This window comes from Sus scrofa, chromosome 6 (assembly GCF_000003025.6).
Source record: "Sus scrofa isolate TJ Tabasco breed Duroc chromosome 6, Sscrofa11.1, whole genome shotgun sequence".
NCBI lineage: Eukaryota > Metazoa > Chordata > Mammalia > Artiodactyla > Suidae > Sus > Sus scrofa.
Genome location: NC_010448.4, coordinates 137,818,684 through 137,842,490, shown reverse-complemented (window position 1 = coordinate 137,842,490; position 23,807 = coordinate 137,818,684). Strand labels below are relative to the sequence as shown.

The following is a 23,807-nucleotide window of genomic DNA, read 5'->3' as shown; positions in this document are numbered from 1 at the left end:
AGGAATCTACATTTGTATTTAATTTTGTGTATCTTTTTTATGGAATGGGAATCTACATTTTTTATTGACTTCTATTGCACTTTTTTCAATAAAACTTTCCTCATATTTTTCCATGATGGTGGGCCCCACCTGTAGATATTTAAGTTCCCTCTACAGTGACAAGAAACATACCTATTATTTAAAAAAGAAAAAGTTCATGAGAACTGCATAAATTTAGGAGATAGCATTGTGTTATCACAATAATTTGAAGGGTCTACTTACAACGGCACTTTAGAAATTACAAGAGCTTGTGGCAAGCATCAGCATAGAGATATATGTGTTTACCACTTAGGCCAGAGGCTGCAGTCATCCATTTCTGCTTTGGCATTAATAGTTAAATCACAGACACTAAAAGAGGTCCCAGATGTGAGGTAAAGAGACCCTGAATTCACCTCCTCCCATAAACACACTGAATCTGCACTTACACACAGAGCAATTCCTCCTGAATAAGACCTGAGGACTGATTGAACAGCTCTACAAATAGAAGGTCCACATAGAAGTGGTAAGAAAGAGAAAGGATACCTGCAGAAACTTCACTTCTGATCCCATGACCTGCAGCAGGGACAGGAGGGACCCAAGTGAAGATTCACCTGCCCTGAGATAGGGCAAAACAACAACAACAACAACAACCCCACTAGCTTAATGGGCACCTAGATTATATTGAAAAGAAATCCATTTACTAACTTTAGAGCTTCTGCCAAACTGGTGGAAAACCACTGGAACTCTCTCTGAGGTAAGAGGCAACGGCAATGCCATTATCTGAATCATCACAAAAACTCCCCTTGGTCCACATCCACTCCAGTTTCAGCAATCCTGCCACAGCAATCTCAATGTGGCACACCAAGGAACTGCCCCCAGGGACTGTCCCTAGCCAGAGCCTTCTTCTGTTCTAGCTGCCCTACCAAGATGGCTTCAGGACTTCCCCAACCCATGTCCACTCTAACTCTCACCACCCCACTAAGGCAGCCTTGGTGCAGTGTACTCTGAGACTTCTCCCAACCCACACCTGCTCCAGCTCCAAGCCTACCAAAGCTACCAGGTACAAACAGTCTATACAGGAAACACTTCAAAGTTTGTGTTTGAAAACACAAAGCCACTCCTTCAAGACTAGAAGAGGTAGCTGTTTGCCTAATTTATAGAAACAAACACCAGGAGTCAAAGTAAGGAAAGAGAGAAATATGTTCCAAATGAAGGAATAAAATAAAACCCCAGGGAAAACCCTTATGAAACAGAGATAAGCAATTTACCTGATATAGGGTTCAAAGAAATAGGATACTCACCATACATGGGTGAAGAATGGAGAAATGCAGTGAGACCTTCAACAAAGACTTAGAAAATATAAGACAGAATCAATCAGGGCTTAAGAATACAATAACTTAAAAGGCATTCAATAGCAGATTAGATGATATAAAGGAGTAGAGCAGCAATCAGGAAGAGAGAATAATGGAAATCACCCGATAAGAACAGCAAACAGAAGAAAGAAATTTTTTTAAATGAAGAGAGTTTAATGGATTCTAGGAAAAAATCAAGAATACTAACATTTGCAGTATGGGCATTCTAGAAAAATAAGAGAGTGAGAAAGGGATAGAAATCTCTCTTGAAAACGTAATGGCTGAAAATGTCCCTATCCTGAGGAAGGAAAAAGACATCCATGTTCAGGAAGCCTACCGAGTTCCAAAGAAGATGAATCCAAAATAATACACACCCAAGGTATATTATAATTAAAATGGCAAAATTAAACATAAACAGAATTTCAGAGGCAACAAGAGAAAAACAACTAATCCCATACAAGGAAAACCCTTAAGTATATCACCTGATTTTTCAGCAGAAACTTTACAGGCCAGAGAGAGTGGCATGATATAATTAAATTGCTGAAAGGAAAAAAATTTTCAACCCTGAATACTCTATACGCTATATGACATTCAAAATTAAAAAAGAAATAAAGAGTTTCCCAGACAAAGAGTTTAATCACCACTAAACTTGCCTCACAAGATATGTTAAAGGATCTCTCTTTAAATGGAAAAGAAAAGGTCACAATCAGAAAATTTTAAATATGTAAAAGAAAAATATCTCGCTGTTAAAGGCAAATATAAAGTAAAGGTATTAGATCAGCTACTTAAAAAGATAGTCTGGAATTTAAAAGATTAAAGTAGTATAATCAATTATAACCACAATGATAAGTTAAAAGATACATAAAATAAAAAAGATGTAAAATATGTCAAAAACAAAATGTGAGGGAGGAGTAAGAATGTGGTGCTTTTACATGAAAAAATGCTCAACATCGCTGATTATAAGAGAAATGCAAATCAAAACTACCATGAGATACCACCTCACACCAGTCAGAATGGCCATCATTAATAAGTCCACAAATAACAAGTGCTGGAGGGGTTGAGGAGAAAAGGGAACCCTCCTGCACTGTTGGTGGGAATGTAAACTGGTACAGCCACTATGGAGAACAGTTTGGAGATACCTTAGAAATCTATACATAGAACTTCCATACGACCCAGCAATCCCACTCTTGGGCATCTATCCGGACAAAACTCTACTTAAAAGAGACACGTGCACCCGCATGTTCATTGCAGCACTATTCACAATAGCCAAGACATGGAAACAACCCAAATGTCCATCGACAGATGATTGGATTCGGAAGAAGTGGTATATATACACAATGGAATACTACTCAGCCATAAAAAAGGATGACATAATGCCATTTGCAGCAACATGGATGGAACTAGAGAATCTCATCCTGAATGAAATGAGCCAGAAAGACAAAGACAAATACTATATGATATCACTTATAACTGGAATCTAATATCCAGCACAAATGAACATCTCCTCAGAAAAGAAAATCATAGACTTGGAGAAGAGACTTGTGGCTGCCTGATGGGAGGGGAGGGAGTGGGAGGGATCGGGAGCTTGGGCTTATCAGACACAACTTAGAATAGGTTTACAAGGAGATCCTGCTGAATAGCATTGAGAACTATGTCTAGATACTCATGTTGCAACAGAAGAAAGGGTGGGGGAAAAAATGTAATTGTAATGTATACATGTAAGGATAACCTGACCCCCTTGCTGTACAGTGGGGAAAAAAAAAAAAGAATGTGGTGCTTTTAGATGTCTTCAAATTTAAGATTATTGGCTTAACAAAGGGTGCTAAACCAAAACCTCACAACATGATCTAACCAAAAACTTACAACAGATACACAAAAAATAAAGAGAAAGGCATTCTAATATGACATTGAAGGAACCTATCAAAACACAAAGGAAGTAACCAAGAGAAGACAAGAACACAGAATAGCTATAGAAACAACCAGATATCAATGAACAAGGTGGGAAAACACAGACTTATCAATAATTACTTTAAATGCAAGTGGATTAAATTCCCCAAAAGACATTGGATAGCTTAAACATAAAAATAAGACCCATCTAATATGCTTCTACAGGAGACTCACCTCAGCTCTAAACATACAGAGTGCAAGTTAAAGGATGTAAAAAGATACTCCATGCAAATGGAAATAAAAAGAAAGCTGTGGCAGTAATACTCATATCAGACAAAATAGACTTTAAAAATACACTACAACTACAGACAAAGAAGGGCATTACATAACAATAAAGGGGTCAATACAACAAGAGAATATAACATTTTGTGGTATTTACACACCCAACAAAGGAGCACTTCAAAAGGTAAAACAACAATTAATAGACATAAATAGACAGCAATACAAAAATAATAGGGGAGTTAAATACCATAATTACATCAAAGAATAAATCATCCAGTCAGAAAAGCAATCGGGAAGCATTATAAACAGTTTCATGCCAACAAATTTGACAAACAATTTTCCAAGACTTCAAGACTCTATTTCCTGGAAGAAATAGAAAATATGAACAGACCAACCACTAGTAATAATACTGAGTTAGTATTAAAAAGAAAATACTTGGGAGTTCCCATCGTGGCTGTGGAAAATGAATCAGAATAGCATCTATGAGGACACAGGTTTGATTCCTGGCCTTGCTCAGTGGGTTGAGCATCTGTCATTGCCATGAGCTATGGTGTAGGTCACAGATGTGTCTCAGATACTGCATTGCTGTGGCCATGGCATACACCAGCAGCTACAGTCCTGATTTGACCCCTAGCCTGGGAGCCTCCATATGCCAAGGGTATGCTCTAAAAAGACAAAGAAAAAAGAAAATACTTCCCAACAAACAAGTCCCAGGACAAGATGGCTTCACAGAGGAATTCTCTGAAACATTTGAAGAAGATTTAACATCTACTCTTTTCAAACTATTCCAGAAAATTGAAGAGGAAGCAATACTTCTAAACTCATTCTAGAAGGCCAGCATTACCCTGATACAAAAACCAGACAAAGACACTAAAAAACAAAAATTACATGCCAATATCCCTGATGAACATACATACAGAAATCCTTAAAAATTTTTAACAATACAACAATATATTAAAAGGATCATACATCATTATCAAGTAGAATTTATTCTAGAGATTCAAGGATGGTTCAATAGATGCAAATCAATCCATGTGATATACGACAGTAACAAAAGGAAGGGTAAAAATCGTATGATCATCTCAATAGATGAAGAAAAAAGCATTTGACAAAATTCAATATCCTTTTATGACAGACACTTTCAATGAAGTGGATGTGGATGGAACATACCTCAACAAAATAAAGGCCATACATGACAAATCCACATCCAACATTACACTCAATGTTGAATGATTTTCTTCTAAGATCAAGAACAACACAAGGATGTCCACTCTCACCAATTTGATTCAACATGGTTTTGGAAGTTCTAATTATGGCAGCCAGACTAGAAAAAGGAATAAAAGGTATTCATATTGGAAGGGAAGAAATAATACTGTTACTTTTTTCAGGCAATATGACTATATACAGAATACCCTAAAGACTCCACCAAAACACTCTCAAAACTAATAAAAGCATTCAGTAAAGTTGCAAGATATAAAATTAATATGTAGAAATCTGTTGCATTTCTATACTAGTTCCAATAGTTATACTAATGAACTATTAGAAATGAAGAAAACAATCTTAGTTACCATTGTATAAACAAATAAAATACCTAGGAATAAATTTAACAAAGGAAGTAAAAGATCTGTACTCTGAAAACTGTGAAATATTGATAAAAGAAATTGAAGATGACACAAATAAATAGAAAAATACTCTGTGCTCATGGAATGTAAGAATTAATATTGTTAAAATGTCCATATTAACTGGATTCACTGTAATTCCTTTCCAAGTACTCATGGCATTTTCACAGAAATAGAAAAAATAATTCTAAAATTTGTGCGGGACCACAAAATACCATGAATAGTCAAAGCAATTTTGAGAAAGAACCAAGCTGGAAGTATCATGTTCCCTGATTCCGAACTATACTGAAAAGCTATAGTCATTAAAACAGTGTCATACTGGCACAAAAACAGACACATGGATCAATGGAACAGAATAGAGATCCCAGAAATAGACCCACCCTTATATGGTCAATTAATCTACAATAAGGGACACAGGAATATACAATGGAGAGAAAAAGTCTCTTCAATAAATGGTGAAGAGACACAAAAGAGAATCAAGTTGGATCAACTGCTTACACTATATATATAAAAATAAACTTAAAATGGATAAAAAATGAAAGAGGAAAACATAGGTAGTAACATCTTTGACATTGGTCTTAACAATACTTTTTTGGATATGTCTCCTCAGACAAGGGTAATAAAAGCAAAAATCAACAAATGGAACTATATCAAATTAAAAAGCTTTTGCACAATGGAGGAAACCACTGACAAAATGAATAGGCAACATACTAAATGGAAGAAGATATTTGTAAACATTATATCCAATAAGGGATTTTTTTTTTCTTTGGTCTTTTTGCTATTTCTTGGGCTGCTCCCGTGGCATATGGAGGTTCCCAGGCTAGGGGTCCAATCGGAGCTGTAGCCACTGGCCTAAGCCAGAGCCACAGCAATGCGGGATCCGAGCTGCGTCTGCAACCTACACCACAGCTCACGGCAACACCGGATCGTCAACCCACTGAGCAAGGGCAGGGATCGAACCCGCAACCTCATGGTTCCTAGTCGGATTCGTTAACCACTGCACCACGATGGGAACTCCAGGGATTTTTTTGATATCAAAAATATATAAACAGTTCATACGATTCAATATTAAAAAAAACCCTGATTTTTAAAATGGGCAGAAGCCCTAAATAGACATTTTCCCAAAGAATACAGATAACCAACAAGCATGTGAAAAGATGCTCACCATCACTAATCATCAGAGAAATGTAAGTCAAATCCATAATAAAATACCACACCTCACACCTGTCAGAATGGCTGTTATCAAAAAAATAAGAAACAGTGTTGAAAAGAATGTGGAGAAAAAGGAATCCTGGCAAATTGTTGCTGATAAATTAGTCCAACCACTATGGAAAAAAGCATGAAGTTCTTTTAAAATAAAACTACCGTATGATTCAGAAATATCACTTCAAGGTACATATCCAAGTAAAATGAAAATACTAATTCAAAAAGATATGCAGCCGTATGTTCATTACAGCACTATCTACAATAGCCAAGATACAGAAGCAATCTAAGTGTCTATCACTATATGAATGGATAAAGAACACACACACAATGGAATATTACTTAGTCATAAAAAAGAATAAAATCTTGACATTTGTAGCAATATGGGTGGACCTAGAGGGTATATTCTAAGTGAATAAGTCAGACAGAGAAAAACAAATAGCATGTGATTTCACTTACATGTGGAATCTAAAAAAACAAAACAAAGGAACAAACAAAACAGAGAGACTCATAAATACACAGAACAAACTGGTAGTTGCCAGAGTAGAGGGGCATAGGAGAATGAATTCAATAGCTGAAGGGAATTATGAGGTATAAGCTTCTAGCTATGAATAGGTCACAGGATATAATACATATGTAGAGAATATGGTTAATAACATTTTAACAACTTTGGTGATGGATGGTAACTAGACTTATTGTGATCATTTAATAATGTATAAAATATCAAATCACCATGTTGTACCCCTGAAACTAACATAATATTGTGTGTGTGTGTGTGTGTGTGTGTGTGTGTGTGTGTATTTTTTTTTTTTTTTTGGTCTTTTTGCCTTTTCTAGGGCCGCTCCCGCGGCATATGGAGGTTCCCAGGCCAGGGGTCCAATGGGAGCTGTAACCGCTGGCCTATGCCAGAGCCACAGCAACACGGGATCCGAGCTGCATCTGCAACCTACACCACGGCTCACGGCAATGGCGGATCCACTGAGCAAGGCCAGGAATCGAACCCGCAACCTCATGGTTCCTAGTCGGATTCGTCAACCACTGTGCCACGATGGGAACTCCAATATTGTATATTAATTATAACAATTAAAGCTGTTGAATCACAGAATAATAGAATTTCAAGATGGAAGGACTCGGAGGTCATTTAGTCCAACTCCATTCATTTGAATGAATCCCCTCTACAATATCCCTAATAAACATCTCTTCCTGGAATCCCTTCATGATAGTGAATTTAATCTCTCCCCTAAGCTTCAGGTAAAAATAAATTCATTTTATTACATTCCAGATGGATTTTCCACCTTCTATAATAATAGTTATTTTCAGCATTGTGAAACCTACAAATTTGATTATGAGTATGAGTCATATGTCCTTCACCTACTTTGTGTATAAAGAAGGAAAAATGTGCAACAACCAAAGTTTTCATTTCTATTTACCTATCCACCTAAATGCTGCCTCATTTCCAGAATGAATCTTAAATGAAACGACTTAAAACACCTGTGTGGAATAGCATTATTATAAATAGAAATTCAAGTCCTGAAAAGAAATTCTTGACTCAAAGCCTAATGTGGTTGCTGGCACTGAAATTAAATTTATCAGTGGACCTTCTACAAGTCAGGACAAAAGGAAAAATAGTGGATTACAGTTCTTTTCTAACAGAAGTATCATTAAATGAAAATTTTTTTCTTAGCTCTACAATTATAGGAGTAATTTCTCATGTAGCATCTTATAAAAGAGATTTCTTAGTATTCTATGTACATTAATTTTTGCCCCATAATGTGTTCCCAAGAACAGTGCTGAACACCCCTTAAACATTTATACGTCTGACAACTTCATCCTATAACCAACCTTTTTAAAAATTCTGTTGAATATAGGGGACAAAGCATAGGCGCTTGGTAACTACTTTTCCAAAAGGGGCTTTTTGTTTGTTTGTTTGTTGTTTGGTTTGTTTTTTCATCAACATTATGGAGCAATAGCTTCCATATGCCCAATTCTTATCTTAGTAGATGTGAACAAATGAGAAACTGATTTAATCTCTCCTGCGGCATTACCTTCATTCCTTCACCTCCTCTCAACTACAAGTGGATGATCACTAGGTACAAAATGATGTCTCTGTGAACTGAGGGGTTCAAGCAGAGAGTATGAGGGTCTGCCTGAATATCTGATGAGACTTTGGACCTCAAAAGGAAACTGACATTATGTAAACAGAAGTGTTATTAAAGCAGGCCTGGCTGCAAGAGGTAATGCGGAAAAGTTGGGGTTTCTCACTTGATCCTTAAACATCCCAACTATTTTCCCAGGAAAGGCATTAGAGACTCCTAAAGGAAGTTACCAATGGGCCAACTGTGTCTTCCGGTAGGGAAGCCCCTGTGGTTTTACAATACTTCTCTCTGTTCTTGGATTGAAGAACTGCAGGGTGGGATGGGGGTGGGGTGCCTAGAGCAACACAAAAGGCCCTTAGTAAAAGTAAATGACTTTTGTTATAGCGATTATCACAGGTGTTTAGACTTTACCTGGACTACCTGGTTCCATCATTAAATTCCAAATAACTAAAGACAAAGAAATTTCACCTCCTTCCCCACACCTACAGCCAGCCAGGCCTACCTCTACTTTTTTCTTTATGGCTACAAAAGGCACAGTTGGAATCTGTATTTCATCTGTCCAAATGTGGCAGCATACTTATTATTATTGCTATTGTTACCAGTGTTGAATCTGGATTATGTTTAGAGGTCCCTTGAGGCCAATAAGCTGGACTCGATTCTCATAAATTAGTTATTATAAAATGAATGCAAGTACAATAAAAGTAACCTCTGATTGAATGAAGCTATTTGTATACTGGACAACAAAAAATGTATTCATGGTGTTACCATGGAGAGAATGAAAGAGATTTCAGACTTATTCTCAAGAAGGCATAGGTACACCTTTGAATGAGTAACCCAAAAGAAATGACTTGGCTTCTTGCAGAATTAGAATAACCTAGATACATATTTATATAAAGCTGTGATATTATAGAGACATAACAATAATGCTAATAAACATGCCGATGGCTGGCAAGTACAAATAAGTGTGCTGATCATTATTTCAGATCAGTTTATTGTGACATGCAACTGCCAGAAATCAAAGTCAATGCTAAAGAAAAGAAATAAATTTAAAAAGGTAACAGCTACCAACAGCATGATTTTCTCCTTATGTTTAGCCATTCTGCCCTGCAAACCCCCTTTTTGATTAGCAGGAAACCAGGGAATAGAGGATACAAAATAATAATAAAAGAGCCTATGAATTATTGGATAATTTTAAAATGCCATACAACTTGCAGGAGAAGCACCATATTTCCCTAGAGCATATTTCCCTAGTACATATTTCCCTAGAGCATTTTAAAATATCCTAAAGTGTACATGATATATGATATGTTGGTTAATGGCTGTCGCTCAAAAAGCTCTCTGGTTTTGGAGGCTGAGAAGCACAAACAAGCTGTGTGGAAGAAAGTGGCATGGCAACTGTGCATTTGCAGTGGTGAATTGCAGAGTAAACAGGTGCATAAAACTACTGGAATGTGCTTCTCCACAAAGTGGTTCAATCTTGTAAGGCATTTTTTTAACTTCTCTTTTGGAGAAATACTAACTCTTCAGTCTAATAAATTAAGGCAGTTCATTTGCTGAACAGAAGAGGATATTCATGACTTATGGAAAGATTTATTCTCTATACATACCCTGTATACATAAGGTGACATTTAGGCTAAAAAAAAAAAGTCATTTCCCAGTAAACACATTCTCCATAAAATGATAAAAAAAATAGGGTTTCTGTGTTTGTTTAAATATAGTCCAGAGAAAATAATTGCTTACCTGTTGACAACAGGCCCTTTGAAATCCGAATCACATATCCTTGGCTCACCTGCATTTAAAATAAAGAATTTTCTAAGCATATTAGACAATGAAATGACAAATAAATACATATAAAATGTTGATAAAAGAAAATTTTATATCCTAGCTAGTCTACTGCTCAATGCAGTGTTGAACACATTCTTTGGTCCTGTGAAACATTCAGTTTTACATCTTGGACATGGTTGTCAATCATTTTCATTCTATCCAACTAGAAGTAAGCCTAGGAAGAGTCGTTAAGGACCATACTCTCAGATGCACTGCATACATATACCCCACTGTTCTGAGCAGCAGCATTATAGATTGCATTCAGGAGAAGAAAACTTGAAGCCCTTCTAATCTGCAAAAAAACATTTAACCATGTGCCATTCCCAAGTGCTGTTGAGTATTGGGAGGTGCATAGTATAATGGAGGTGTCTTATCCCAGTTCTTCTGTTACTCTCAATAGATTAGGCTTTCCTTCCAGAAGCTATAATACTAATCATGGCTGGACTGTGCCATATCAACTATATGGTGTATATCAATCATTATTATACTATACATAATTTTCAATTTTTTTAAGTTTAGTTGATTTATAATATTGTGTTAATTTCTGCTGTAGAGCAAATTGGTTCATATATATACTGAAGTCTCTTCAGTGTAATCATATGCTGAGAGCAGAACACCAGGAAGGTAAGGAGAGACTTGCAACAGAAATCCAAGAGCCAGTCAGTCAATGTATACACACACACACACACACACACACACTTTTTAAATATTCTTTTTCATTATGGTTATCATAGGACATTGAATATAGTTCTCTGTGCTATACAGTTGGATCTAGTTTTTTATCCCGTCCATGTCTAATAGCTTACATCTGCTAACCCCAACCCCTCGCTGCATCCCTCCCCTAACTCCCTCCCACTTGGCAACCACAAGTCTATACTCCTTGTCTAGGAGTCTGTTTCTGTTTCATAGGTTCATTTTTGTCATATTTTAGATTCCACATAAAAGTGGTATCATATTTGTCATTCTCTTTCTGACTTCGCTTAGTATGAGAATCTCTAGCTGAAGGTTTTTTTTAAGATCTACTGGCAGACTCCATAACATCTGAAGATATGCCCCACTCATTCATGGTTGCCTCATGACTGCAACATATTTTCCTTGTCTTGAAACAGTACAAAGGAGGCAAGAATGATTTTTCCCCCTACATGTACTCTAAACCCAGTAACAAGCTCTATAAAATCATTTCTTACCAAGGTTGGTATTTTACAATTGACTCTTCTCTCCCAACCTAAAGACCCTTGCCCCTTCCTCTAGGGATTTGTCCCAGGAAGAAGGCCTGGTCCTGAGTTAAAGACACAATTTTAAAAGGGACTGGAAAAAAGAGGCCTGTATGTCAGCAAGCTGACTCAGGCTCTACTCAATGGGGAAATTAGATTTGAGGAATCAGAAGTCTCTTTGGTGTAATCACAGGCTGAGAGCAGAACACCAGGAAGATAAGGAGAGACTTGCAACAGAAATCCAAGAGTCAGTCAGTCAGCAAATATTCATTAAGCATTTATTACATGCTGAGAGCTGGGAGAGGACACAGAAGATAAATGAGGCATAGTCCCTGTCTTGGAGACATTACATTGATAGGCAAGACCAACATATAGATTCATTCAACAGATATGTCTTAAGAATCTTTATATATCATGCCCTGTGCTGTAATACATGAACAGTGAATATACCACATTAAACAATAAAGTACTAAATTGTATGGTATCGACCTTAAGTGTTACAAAAGTTCTGAGAAAGAGGTTTCACCAAAGACTAGAGCAGTCAAGAGGGTATCATTCAAGAAGTGAGATTTTTGTGAAAGACTGGAACAAAAGGGAAAAGAGAAACATTCTGAGTGGGTGAAACTAGAATTCTGTTAAATTCAGTAACTATTTATTGATCACCTGTTGTGTGCTCTGCATTGAAAGAGACACTGCCAGGGATATGAGGTTTAGTGAAACAGTCTCCGTCATCAACAAGGTAACAAAGTGATGAGCAGGGGAGAGATAAGAACAGAACATGATGGGAGTTCCCACTGTGGCTCAGTGGTAATGAACCCGACTAGTATGCATGAGGACTCAGTGGGTTAAGGATCCAGTGTTGCCCTGAGCTGTGGTGTAGGTCACAGAGGCAGCTCAAACTGGTGTTGCTGCAGCTGCGATTCAACCCCTAGCCTGAGAACCTCCATATACCACAGGTGCAGCCCTAAAAAAAAAAAAAAAAAAAAAAGAACACAAGTCACTATCATATAAGGAAAAATAGGTTATCATACGAGAGGTACTAACTAAGAAAGTGTTAGGAGTGTTCTAAGGAAGGAAAGGTCACATTCAGGAGAGACTGGAAAGAAGGGTTCCTGGGGCCACAATATTTTGAGATGGACAAGTAAAATTTAGAAATGTATGAAGTCACAGAGTTAGGAATGAATAGCATGTTTGCAGAATGGTGAAAAAATCAGCCTGACTGGAGTCGTACAAAATGGGATAGGATGAGGAGAAAAATGAAGCTGAATAGATAGTATGGGATCAGATTACCAAATACCTAAAATATCAGTGATGGAAGTTATTTTATACATCCTAGGTTATCAGGAGAAATAGAAGGATTTTGAGCAAAGGAGTGACATGGTAGAAGCAGTCCTTAATTAAGGAAGAACAATCTGGCAGCAGAATGTAAGTTGTATCACAAAGTACAAAGTTGAGGAGACCAACTAGGAGTCTCTTGCAATGACATAGGTGAACAAAAGTGAGCCACAACCCAAATGGGTGGAAGTAATGGAAAGAGAGATTTAAGGTCCATCACAGAGCAGTTATGTGGCTTAGGGATTAGGAGCAATGGCTCAGGAATCAGACTGCCTGCTCTCTGTCACTTAACTAGCAGTGACCCTAGACAGATGCCTTCAGTTCTCTGAATCTCAGTTTCTGTATTTATAAATGAAGATGATACTAGTATCTACCATAAAGTTGTTATGAGGATTAAATGAATACCCATAAAAGCGCTTAAAACAGTGGCTGGCACTTAGTAAGCCCCCAGTGAATATTCATTATCAGCCATATAATTACATAAAAAAGAACTTGATGGGAATTCCCATAGTGGCGCAGTAGAAACAAATCCGAATAGGAATCATGAGGTTGTGCATTGCCATGAGCTATGGTGTAGGTCGCTGACATGGCACAAATCTGATGTTGCTGTCTCTGGGGTGCAGGCCAGCAGCTGTAGCTCCAATTGGACCCCTAGCCTGGGAACCTCCATATGCTGCGTGTGCGGCCCTAAAAACAAAAACAAACAAACAAAAAAAACTTGATGAATGGTAAGATTTAGAGTGTAAAATGGAGATGTCAAAGATGGCTCCAAATAAAGAGACTATGGACCTAGATATTGTTATTCTCAGTCACTTACAGTCTTTGGCCTCAATTTAAGGAAAGGCTGATGCTATTAAAACAGTCAGGAATATTAGTAGGTGGAAGAAACTATAAACTTATAAGAAAAAGAGAATGAGATTTTGGCTCATTTTGAGTTTGAAGTGCCATCTAATTGAAAGTCCAGCACTCAACTGGAGTTAAACAATTGAAATCTTGAGATAAATACTTGGAAATCATAACATTATATGAAAAGTGATAAACTTCATAAGGAGAAACATCAGGACCTGTTGTTATAATGACAATGTTATTTTATAATGACAATGATTATTGCGACATTTTTAGAATTAAATGCTAAGTACTGTAGTAAGTGTTCTTTATGCATCATTTTGTTTACTTTGAAAAATAACCTTATTGTGTAGGTAGACTAGAAATTATTAGTAGCCTCGCTTTATGTATATAAAAAACAAGGCATAAAGAGGCTAAGAAACATGCCCACTGTCAGCCAGGTGGTAAATGATGCACCTGGGAGCCATGGTCTGCCCATCTTGTTGCAGCATAATAGATCTTGCTGGTCATACCCTGCATTGCCAGCACGGGTTCCTACTCTGGAAGAAGTGAGTAAAACGCTTCCAGTTTGAGACAATCTCTATACACTTCAGTTCTCTAACACATTGTCAGCTCCTCTTTTTCTGACCACTTGTCTGACTGCCTCACAGCAACAAATGGTTTTCAGGATGTTGTGTTATCCCTTCTCTGGGAGCTGACTTTCTCTTTAATCCACAGGCATTGATCTCTGGCTACCAAATTTCTCCCATGTGCCTGTTTTCTGGAAATCAGTGACTGCACCTGGTTTGGACATTAGTCTCAAGCTGGGCCAGTCATTCCTGGCCACTCTATCCCAGAAATTCAGAATTACAATGCACAGTGAGTCAGTCAGCTGGCGATCACAACTGCACGATACAAAGCTTGAGGGCCAGAGAGTAGAGAAAGCAGAAAGCATTTATCAAGCAGATATACAAGGAGAAGTGGAGAGGGAGAGCCTGATGGACTTTTCACTTCCTGTTCCAGTCCCTCCCTGAGACCAGGGGTTGAGTTTCATGAGGTCTGTTACCTCCTTAGACGAATGTCCCTTTCCTTGCATTTTGCTAGATCATATCTGATACAGACAACCAAAGAATCTCACTAATACATTTACTCTCTTGACTTGACTTCAGGTTTCAACCATCCATTTTAACAACATGTATTATATTCTTGCCAAAAAAAGGTGGTGAAGATTCAAGGATGAATTCTGGAGACTAAATGAACTTTCTCAAATCTCAGGTGAAAAAGAAATATAAGCTTAAGACTATAATTTTTAAAATTTTTTAATTTTTAATTTATTTTTTAAAAGCTTTTATTTTATTTTTGGCCACACCCATGGCATGTGGAAGTTCCCAGGCCAGGGATCGAGCTTGCCACAGTGACGCAAGGTGATGCAGTGGCAACATCAGATACTTAACCCATTACACTACAAAGGAACTTCCAAGACTATAATTTCAACACTAGTATTAAGAGCCATGATAGAGACATGCAAAGGGTGCCATGGGACACAGTGGGGTCATGAGTGGGTAAGTCCCTCTAGGTCCTGACTGACACTGCACTGGGCTCTACTTTCCACTAACCCTCCAGCCCCTATGCTTTTTGACTTGGATCTGCCACTCTGATGTGGAACATTAGTGGTAATTTTTTTTTTTTTTTGGTCTTTTTAGGGCCTCAACTTGTGGCATATGGAAGTTCCAGTCTAGGGGTCAAATCAGAGCTGCAGCTGCTGGACAGCGCCACAGCCACAGCAACACCAAATCCTAGCCACATCTGTGACCTACACCACAGCTCACAGCAACACCAGATCCTTAACCCACTGAGCAAGACCAGGGATCAGAACTCTTGTCCTCATGGATACTAGTCAGGTTTTATTACTGCTGAATCACAACAGGAACTCCTAGTGCTGATACTCTTGCTAGTTCTAGATTTTGATTGCTAAACTGGCTGAACAGCTAAAATATCTCAAAAACTTTGGGGCACAGGGAGTATAAGCTTCTTTTTAGCCCCTCCATACTAAGTACTTCAACTCTAAGTCTGGGTAGACCTGGAAATGTGTATTTTTTAATGTCCCATCAGATAATTCTGATGCACAATCAGATTTAGAGACTAATAGTTTCCTTGATTTTATTCTGAATGTTCTCTTTTTTTGGCTGCACCTGTGGTATGTGGAAGTTCCCCAGGCAAGGATAGAATCTGAGCTGGAGCTGCAGCCTATGCCATAGCTTTAGCAACACTGGATCCTTAACCACTGCACCAGGCCAGGGATGAAATCCATGTCTCAGCAGCAACCCAAGCCACCGCAGGGACAATGATGGATACTAAACCACTGGGCCACAGAGAACACCTTCTGAATTTCATTCCTAACCTCTGTCTTACTTCATGTGTAGTCCTTAATTCTAGCTGTACATAACAGACAAAATTTGATTCTGAATAAGAGAAAAGCGGGTCATCAGATGTGTATGAGCTTTGGGAAACACCACAATTAAGGGTAGAAATAACAATTACAGGAAGAGAAGCAGAAAATGACATTCCAGAAAACCTAAAGAATTACTAGAAAGAAGGACTATAAACTCCGCAGAAAAATGATTATTTAGTGAATGCTTACTTGTACCAGGAACTGCTATAAGTGCTTCACACATAGATATGTGTGTGCTAATGACACATACGTCTAATTCCACTTAGAACACAATGTGAATTGTACCCCCTTGATCTGTGCAAAACAATAGCACTGGTATATTATGTCATTTAATGCTCCCAATAATTCTGTGATATATGTCTGCTACTATTATCCTTCCATTTCATAGATAAGGAAGTTGAGTCACAGAGGGTAAGCTAATTTGCCCTAGTTCACTCAGCTAACAAGAGGTAGAGGTGGCATTTGAAAGAAGCGGTCTAACCCCAAAACATGTGTTGAGCTACCTGGCAGTAAATTTCTCAATGGGGATCTTAGACAAATGCCATAGATGAGTAGGGAGAGGAGTTATATTGAAAGGGGTTAGAAACTTACATTGACCCTGTAGTTAGTCACTTTCTTCATAAAGATGGGCAAAACTGGTTTAAAAGCATATAGGCAGGCTTCCAAATTTTGGTGTGATTTGCACCTCACCAAGTGAAAAAGTGGATTGCGTATAAATGAAATGCTATTGTCAAATCTTCTGAAACGCTGACAATTTTTTATTGTAAATTCTGGCTGCCTTACATTTCAGTTGCAAATACATTAAAACCACAGTCAAGTGATAAGATTTAGCTGATTTTATATTAGAATGACAGCTGGAAAGTGATGACTTCAGCCTGCTCCATGTGCTGGCAGAATTGTATTGTCATGCAAATTTTTTATTTCCTGAAATCAATACAGGGCATCACTTTTTCTGAGGCGCTCATGTGCTCTAATTGCCTCTCTGGAATAAATAGACTGAGGAGCCAGCTAAGTGAAAAGAGCTACAATGCTTCATTCTCACACAGCTTAGCTAATTCAATGCAATTCACACTTCTCACTTTAAAAATAAGAAAAGAAATTAAGATTAGCTAATCATTTAAAAAGCTTAAGTTCTTATGACTCTCTGATCACCAAAATTATTGTGACAATAGAACCACTAAAAAAATATTTATTATAGACAGTTACACATTTGTTATGATGGTTAACCATTTGTATTGCCTGCATACAATGCAATTTTTCTCACTAGAAAAAATTCTGAAGATTAGGAAAATAGTCCAGGTAATTAATTCAGTACATGGGTGCCAAGTATACATGACTCTGTTGCATGAAAATGGCAAGACAAAGCAGCCAGTCATGATTGGAAAGACTCTTTTCTTTCCTAGAAGCAACCTATTTATTAGCGAAGATGACAATACAACTACTATCGATCAGTAATAAAAAGCAAAAATCTGAAACATTTAATTTTTTTCCTTTCATGACCACACCCACACCATATGGAAGTTCCCAGGCGAGGGGTTGAATCAGAGCTGCAGCCGCTGGCCTACACCACAGCTCACAGCAACACCGGATGCTCACACCACTGAGCAGCCAGGGATTGAACCCGCATCCTCATGGATATTAGTCAGATTTGTTTCCACAACGCCACAATGGGAACTCCCAAAACATTTAATTTTATTCCTTCGGTATTCTCCTTCAGAGAATCTAATGTGATTTAGAGAGTGAAGAGGGAACTAAAGGGGACAGACAAGTATCCTAGAACTTAGCACTATTATAAGCAAGCATGTCAGATAATTTTTCAACAATCATGGAAAAAGTGTGGGACAAAATTGCCTTGCTTTAATATTCAATAACAATGAGTGGAGAATTGTGAATAATTAAATTTTTGTTGACTATATTTTTCAAACATGTTTGTGATGTTATGTCTACAAATGAGGGACTGTCATTTCATCAAAGGAAAGGGCTCCCTTTCCTCTAAGTCTCAACAAAGAATAAGGAGCCATATTCTTTGCCGTTTCTTACAGGATGATGCTCCTGCTTCTCAGCCAGCACATATGGCCTTTACTGATTGTGGCATATGGAAGTTCCATGGCTAGGGGTCAAATAAGAGCTACAGCTTCTGGCCTATGCCACAACCACAGCAAGACAGGATCTGAGCCACGTCTGAAAGCTACACCACAGCTCAGGGCAATGCTGGACCCCCAACCTGCTGAGCAAGGCCAGGGATCCAACCCACATCCTCATGGATCCTAATTGAGTTCATTGCCACTGAGCCACAATGGGAACTCTCCTACCCCTCACTTTAAACTTGATCTTTTAGCAATTCTGTAGTGCTCTGTTTTCCCTGCAAAATCAGGTATTTTGCATAGCACCCTTTGAATAATATGACTTTCCCCTCTTTGTTCCCCTGGCAATTGCTAAAGGAAGCCTACACATCCCCTGACAAATTACCCAGGCATCATCAAGAAGAACAAGGACCTGGACCTTCTACTGGCTACTGTCCCAGTAGGTGGGGCCCACTTTGACTAGAGACCAATGTTGAGAACTTTCATACAACCCCACCCCACAGTAGCTAATTCCATTCATCTCTGAGACATACATACTTCTTTTTTTTTTTTCATACTTCTAATATTTTCACTCTTACACTGTACCACAAGGCATTTGTTTACATGCAGTGATTGAGAGATGCCCATGTCTTAATTCCCCAAACTTGTGAATATGTCATTGTACACAGCAAATAGGACTTTGCAGATTTGAGAACCGTGAGATGCAGATTCTCCTGGATTATCCAGGTGAATCCAATATAATCACAAGAATCCTAAAATGGGGGAAAGGAGACAAAAGAGTCAAAGGAAATATGGCAGTGGAAACAAGGCCAGAGTGATGCAATGTGAGAATAAACTCGACCGACCATTGCTGGCTTTGATGATGTAAGCAGGTGATGAGCCAAGGAATGTGGCAACATCCAGAAGCTAAAAAATGCAAGAAAATCAATCCTACCATAGAGCCTCAAAAAAAAAAAAAAATGCAGCTCTGCCAACACCTTGATTTTAGCCCACTGTGACCTATTTTGGACTTCTGATCTCCAGGATTCTAAAATAATAAATTTGTGTAATTTTAAGCCACCTCACTTGTGGTAATTTATTACAGCAGCAATAGGAAGCTGTAATATGACTGTTCCATATTAGAGGAAGCTATTGCTCCTGTAATATGACCATGACTATTCCCCTACTGGAGTGATAGCTCCTTTGGGGCAGAAACTAGACCCTGGTTATTGTTCTATTGCTATTACCTACTTTGGTGCCTGGTATATACATAACAGATACTCAATAAATGCTTATAGATTAAGTTTTAAAAGAATGTCAATGTGGAGTTCCCATAATGGCTCAGTGGAAATGAATCTAACTAGTATCCACGAGGACACAGGTTTGATCCCTGGCCTCGCTCAGTTGGTTAAGGATCCAGCATTGCTGTGAGCTGTGGTATAGGTCACAGCACTACTCAGATCTGGCATTTCTGTGGCTGTGGTGTAGGCTGGCAGCTACAGCTCCGATTCAACCCCTAGCCTGGGAACCTCCATATGCCAAGAGTGCGGTCCTAAAAAGACAAAGAAAAAATTAAAATTTTTTTTAAAAATTTAAAAAGAAAACATAAAAGTTTTTAAAAAAAAGAATGCCAATATAATTTTGAACTCTCATATCTTTAATGTAGATTATGAAAATACAAATAGGAGATCAACCTTCATATTCGTCAGCTAAACATTTTAGATAGACTTAAACTTAAACTTGGCTTAAAGGCAAGTTAATAGACTCCTAGAAATGTACTGATGTAAAAAAAAATTACTCTCCCTATCACTAACACTAATTTAGCATCTAATTTGTAATGCCAAGTTCAGTAGGAGTTAATAAAGGAAGTAAGGGAGACGGTATCTCATACTGGTGAATAAAAATTGGATATCAGGAGTTCCCATCGTGGCACAGTGGTTAACAAATCCGACTAGGAACCATGAGGTTGCGAGTTCGATCCCTGGCCTCGCTCAGTGGGTTAAGGATCCGGCATTGCCATGAGCTGTGGTGTAGGTCGCAGACAAGGCTTGGATCTGGCGTTGCTGTGGCTCTGGCATAGGCTGATGGCTACAGCTCCGATTAGACCCCTAGCCTGGGAACCCATATGCCACGGGTGTAGCCCTAGAAAAGACAAAAAGACAAAAAAAAATTGGATATCAAATTGCCTGGTATCGAATGTCATCTTTGCCACCTACAAACTCTATAATCTTGAGAGAATTGTTTTTTTCCTCTCTGAACTTCCATTTTTGTCATTTGTAAAATGATATATAGCAGCAAAAAATAAAAAGTAAAAAAAAAGGAAACAATTTCTACCTTTTAGAGAAATAGAAAGTAAAGTGTATGTCAATTACCCTCATAACCAAGTAGATCTGTGCAGAATCAATGCAACCAAACTTTAGTTGAATTGTCACATTGGCTATAAGTGACACCAACAATTCTAAAAGGGTTTTTCAATGATTAAGCTGGGTGTGACATTTATGGAATAACTTTTTGGAGGAGAGGGATTTTGAGCATGCTTAAAGGACAGAATTTTGTGTCACATGGGAAAGCTGGACAAAAACACATGCTGAGCCCCAGCAAAGAGCTCTATCTGGGGAAGGAGACATGAGGGCATTTAGAGGAACAATGTACATCATCAGGATTTAGAAGAGGATTTACAAAGCCCCTCGAGTCTTCTGAGAAAGTAACGCAATTGTCATGCGTTTATATTTCTGCATGATGCAGAGGAAATAGAAAAGTTAAGGCAGAGGACCCAACATGAAGATTGCTGTCATATTTCAGACGTGATGGTTGGTGCCCAACTGAGGCTGCAGCAGTGAGAGTGGATGAGGCAATTCTAGCAGCACTGCAGAGGAGCACATTTGGCGAGGGTGAAAGAAAGGGCATGGTACCACGCTTCATCACCTAATGATGGTAGTGCTTCATGCAGAAAATGAGGTACATTCCAGGAACTTAACTTGAGCAGAAACATGACCCCACACTGGACATGGCAGGATTAGGGAAATGCAAATGAGACCCTTCAGCACTGATTCAAATCAAACAAAACCATGAGACATGACCTTATGATGGCTGTTTTGCTCCCAGTCTGAGTAACTTACTAAACACATGGATGATGAATCACCTTATGTTACACCAAAATGTCAAATATCATGCTTTAAGAAAGGTTTTCCTGATCACAGGGTTGATTTTTGGTTTGCCTCATCATTTGAAATAATCCACCCTATATGAACACAAATTATTAACATTCAGTTAGAATGCCAACCTTAGAAGTAATGTCCAAAAGAAGCAACCTCACTTCCACCGAGCAGGCAAAAGAAAACATACACAAAGCAATCAGGCTGCTTCTTAACAGAGTGATTTTATAGGCAATGCTGAAAGAGGAACATTTAGGGGGCATTGGAAATGCATCTCTGAAAAAATGATTTTTTTTTTACTATGGTGACAAAGCAGTGAATTTGTGCTATAGAACATCCATGAATTATTGGATAATCACACATCTTCTCAGAATAAATAAAATTCTGAATCAATATTGATTTAAAAAGAGTCTGGAAGCAAGCAAGAATGAGAATTGAGTTTGAAGGTTATCAGCTTGGGTTTTCTAATAATTCTTTCTAGCCGTATTTGTATTTTATTGCTCAACATGAGGCACTCAAAAAAAAAAAAAAAAAAGAAAGAAAGAAAGAAAGAAAGAAAGAAAGAAAGAAAGAAAGAAAGGTCTACAGCATACTCTAATTATATTGAAGCAACTCCTTATTTTCCTTCAGTTTCATAGGTTATATACATTTTATTATCCTGCCAGGCCCTATTCTTCTACCTCCTAAAAGCTATTAAGAATAATTTCACAACCAGAGATAGGAAGAGATATTTACTCATCCTAAAAATAAAAATAAGTGACTTCATCTTGCCTTTCCATTTACAGAGTTCAGGCAATAGCACAGTAAATGAATCAAGGTTAGAGAAAATGATAGTTTTTATCATTATATAAACACAAACATTAACTTCCATTAAAAAAAAGGAGAAAATTACCTTTAAAGTTATAGTTAAGTAAAAGACTTCCTGTTAACTTTAAGAATCAACGCGACTAAAGAAAAAAGAGCAAGAATTTCTCTGTTTATCACAAATGCATAAAGCAGTTTGGTAGCTTGTGATAACATCTCTCCTACTTCCTCACATCATCCCCAGGTTATTGATGAGAATAAAATTAAACTGCTTTTCAACTCTAACTTTTGCCACAACTCAAGAAGATGGAAGGTAATTACCACCAAAAAAAAACATTCCTATTCCTGGGCCTGAACGGTAGGAAAGAAAACATGTTTAGTGCATAATTTCTCCCCACAAGGCATCATGATCTGTATCACGTGGATGCCTCTACTTATAGGATAATTGAGGAAAAATTGTGGCAAATCATGGTCTCTCACCAATTGGTCAAACTAGTCATTTATAATGATCATCACGGGTAGAGAAGACAGCAGGAATACACAAACTACTGCACAACCAACTCTAAACTATTATCTCCATTCAGAGAGAGAGCAAAGAGAGACTGCTGTTTGTTCTTTCTCAGCTTTGAGGGTGGGGGTGTGTTACAGAACAAGATAATGACTTGGACTGTTTGCCTGGGGGTTTATCTCACTCCTTCCTGGAGTCCTGTCTCCTTGGATCAAGTCAAAGATAAAATAGTCTGGGTTTTATACTTGCAAATTCTATTGGAGCATATGTGAGGCACAAATGCTCATGAATTTTTTTTTCTCACAAAATGGATTTTTTCACAAAGAGACTGAACATTTTGTGAGCTCAGTGTCAAAAGAAAACTTTGGGGGCTTATTTGCATAGATTTAGAGGAGGAAGTGAAAAACTAGGGAAGGAAAATTCAGCACTTGAGAAAAGGATTTTCCTAAATCATCTTCCATGATGGTAGCAATACAAAACTGTGCAGGTAGGTCTGTAAGTGAAAGTCTACTTGTTAGTGCCAATTCCAAAAGTATGAGAGGTTCAACCCTTTTTTCCCCCCTCTCTCTTTCAATAAGAATAACTAAATATTCTAGATATAGAGCTTAAGAATATCTTTTTGGTTTTTTTTTTTTTTTTTAAGGACTGCTCTTAGGGCATATGGAAGTTCACAGGCTAGAGGTGGAATCAGAGCTGCAGCTGCCTGCTGACACCACAGATACAGCTACGCCAGATCTTAGCTGTGTCTGCAACCTACACCACAGCTCACCAGCAACACCAGATCCTTAACCCATTGAGCCAGCCATGTATCAAACTCTCATCAAGGATACTAGTCAGGTTTGTTACCACTGAGCCAAAACAGGAACTCCAAATTTTTTTTTCTTTTTTGGCTGCCCTATGGCATATGGAGTTCCTGGGCCAGGGACCTAAGACGCAGCTGCAGCAATGCCGGATCCTTAACCCACTGTGCTGGCCCTCACATCAAACCTGCATCCCAGCACTCCCAAGATGCTGCTGATCTAATGTGCCACAGCGGGAACTCTCATTGTTAAAAAATGTGTGGCCACACCCGAGGCATATGGAAGTTCTGGGGCCAGGGATCGAACCAGAGCTGTTCCAGAGACAACACTGTGGAGTTATGCTGAGGGCCACAGGCCAAGTCCTAAAGAA

General features: G+C 38.2%; 1 protein-coding gene across 7 annotated transcripts in view; it reads right to left on the bottom strand.

Annotated features, from left to right (window-relative positions):
* The window catches only part of SLC44A5 (solute carrier family 44 member 5), a 414,235-nt gene that overhangs the window by 167,040 nt on the left and 223,388 nt on the right, over nt 1-23,807 (bottom strand). For all 7 annotated transcript variants that reach the window (XM_021096466.1, XM_013996232.2, XM_021096464.1 and 4 more), the window contains one exon: nt 10,198-10,246. In XM_021096466.1, the coding sequence (XP_020952125.1) occupies nt 10,198-10,246 (49 nt within the window). The remainder of the gene's footprint in view (nt 1-10,197; nt 10,247-23,807) is intronic.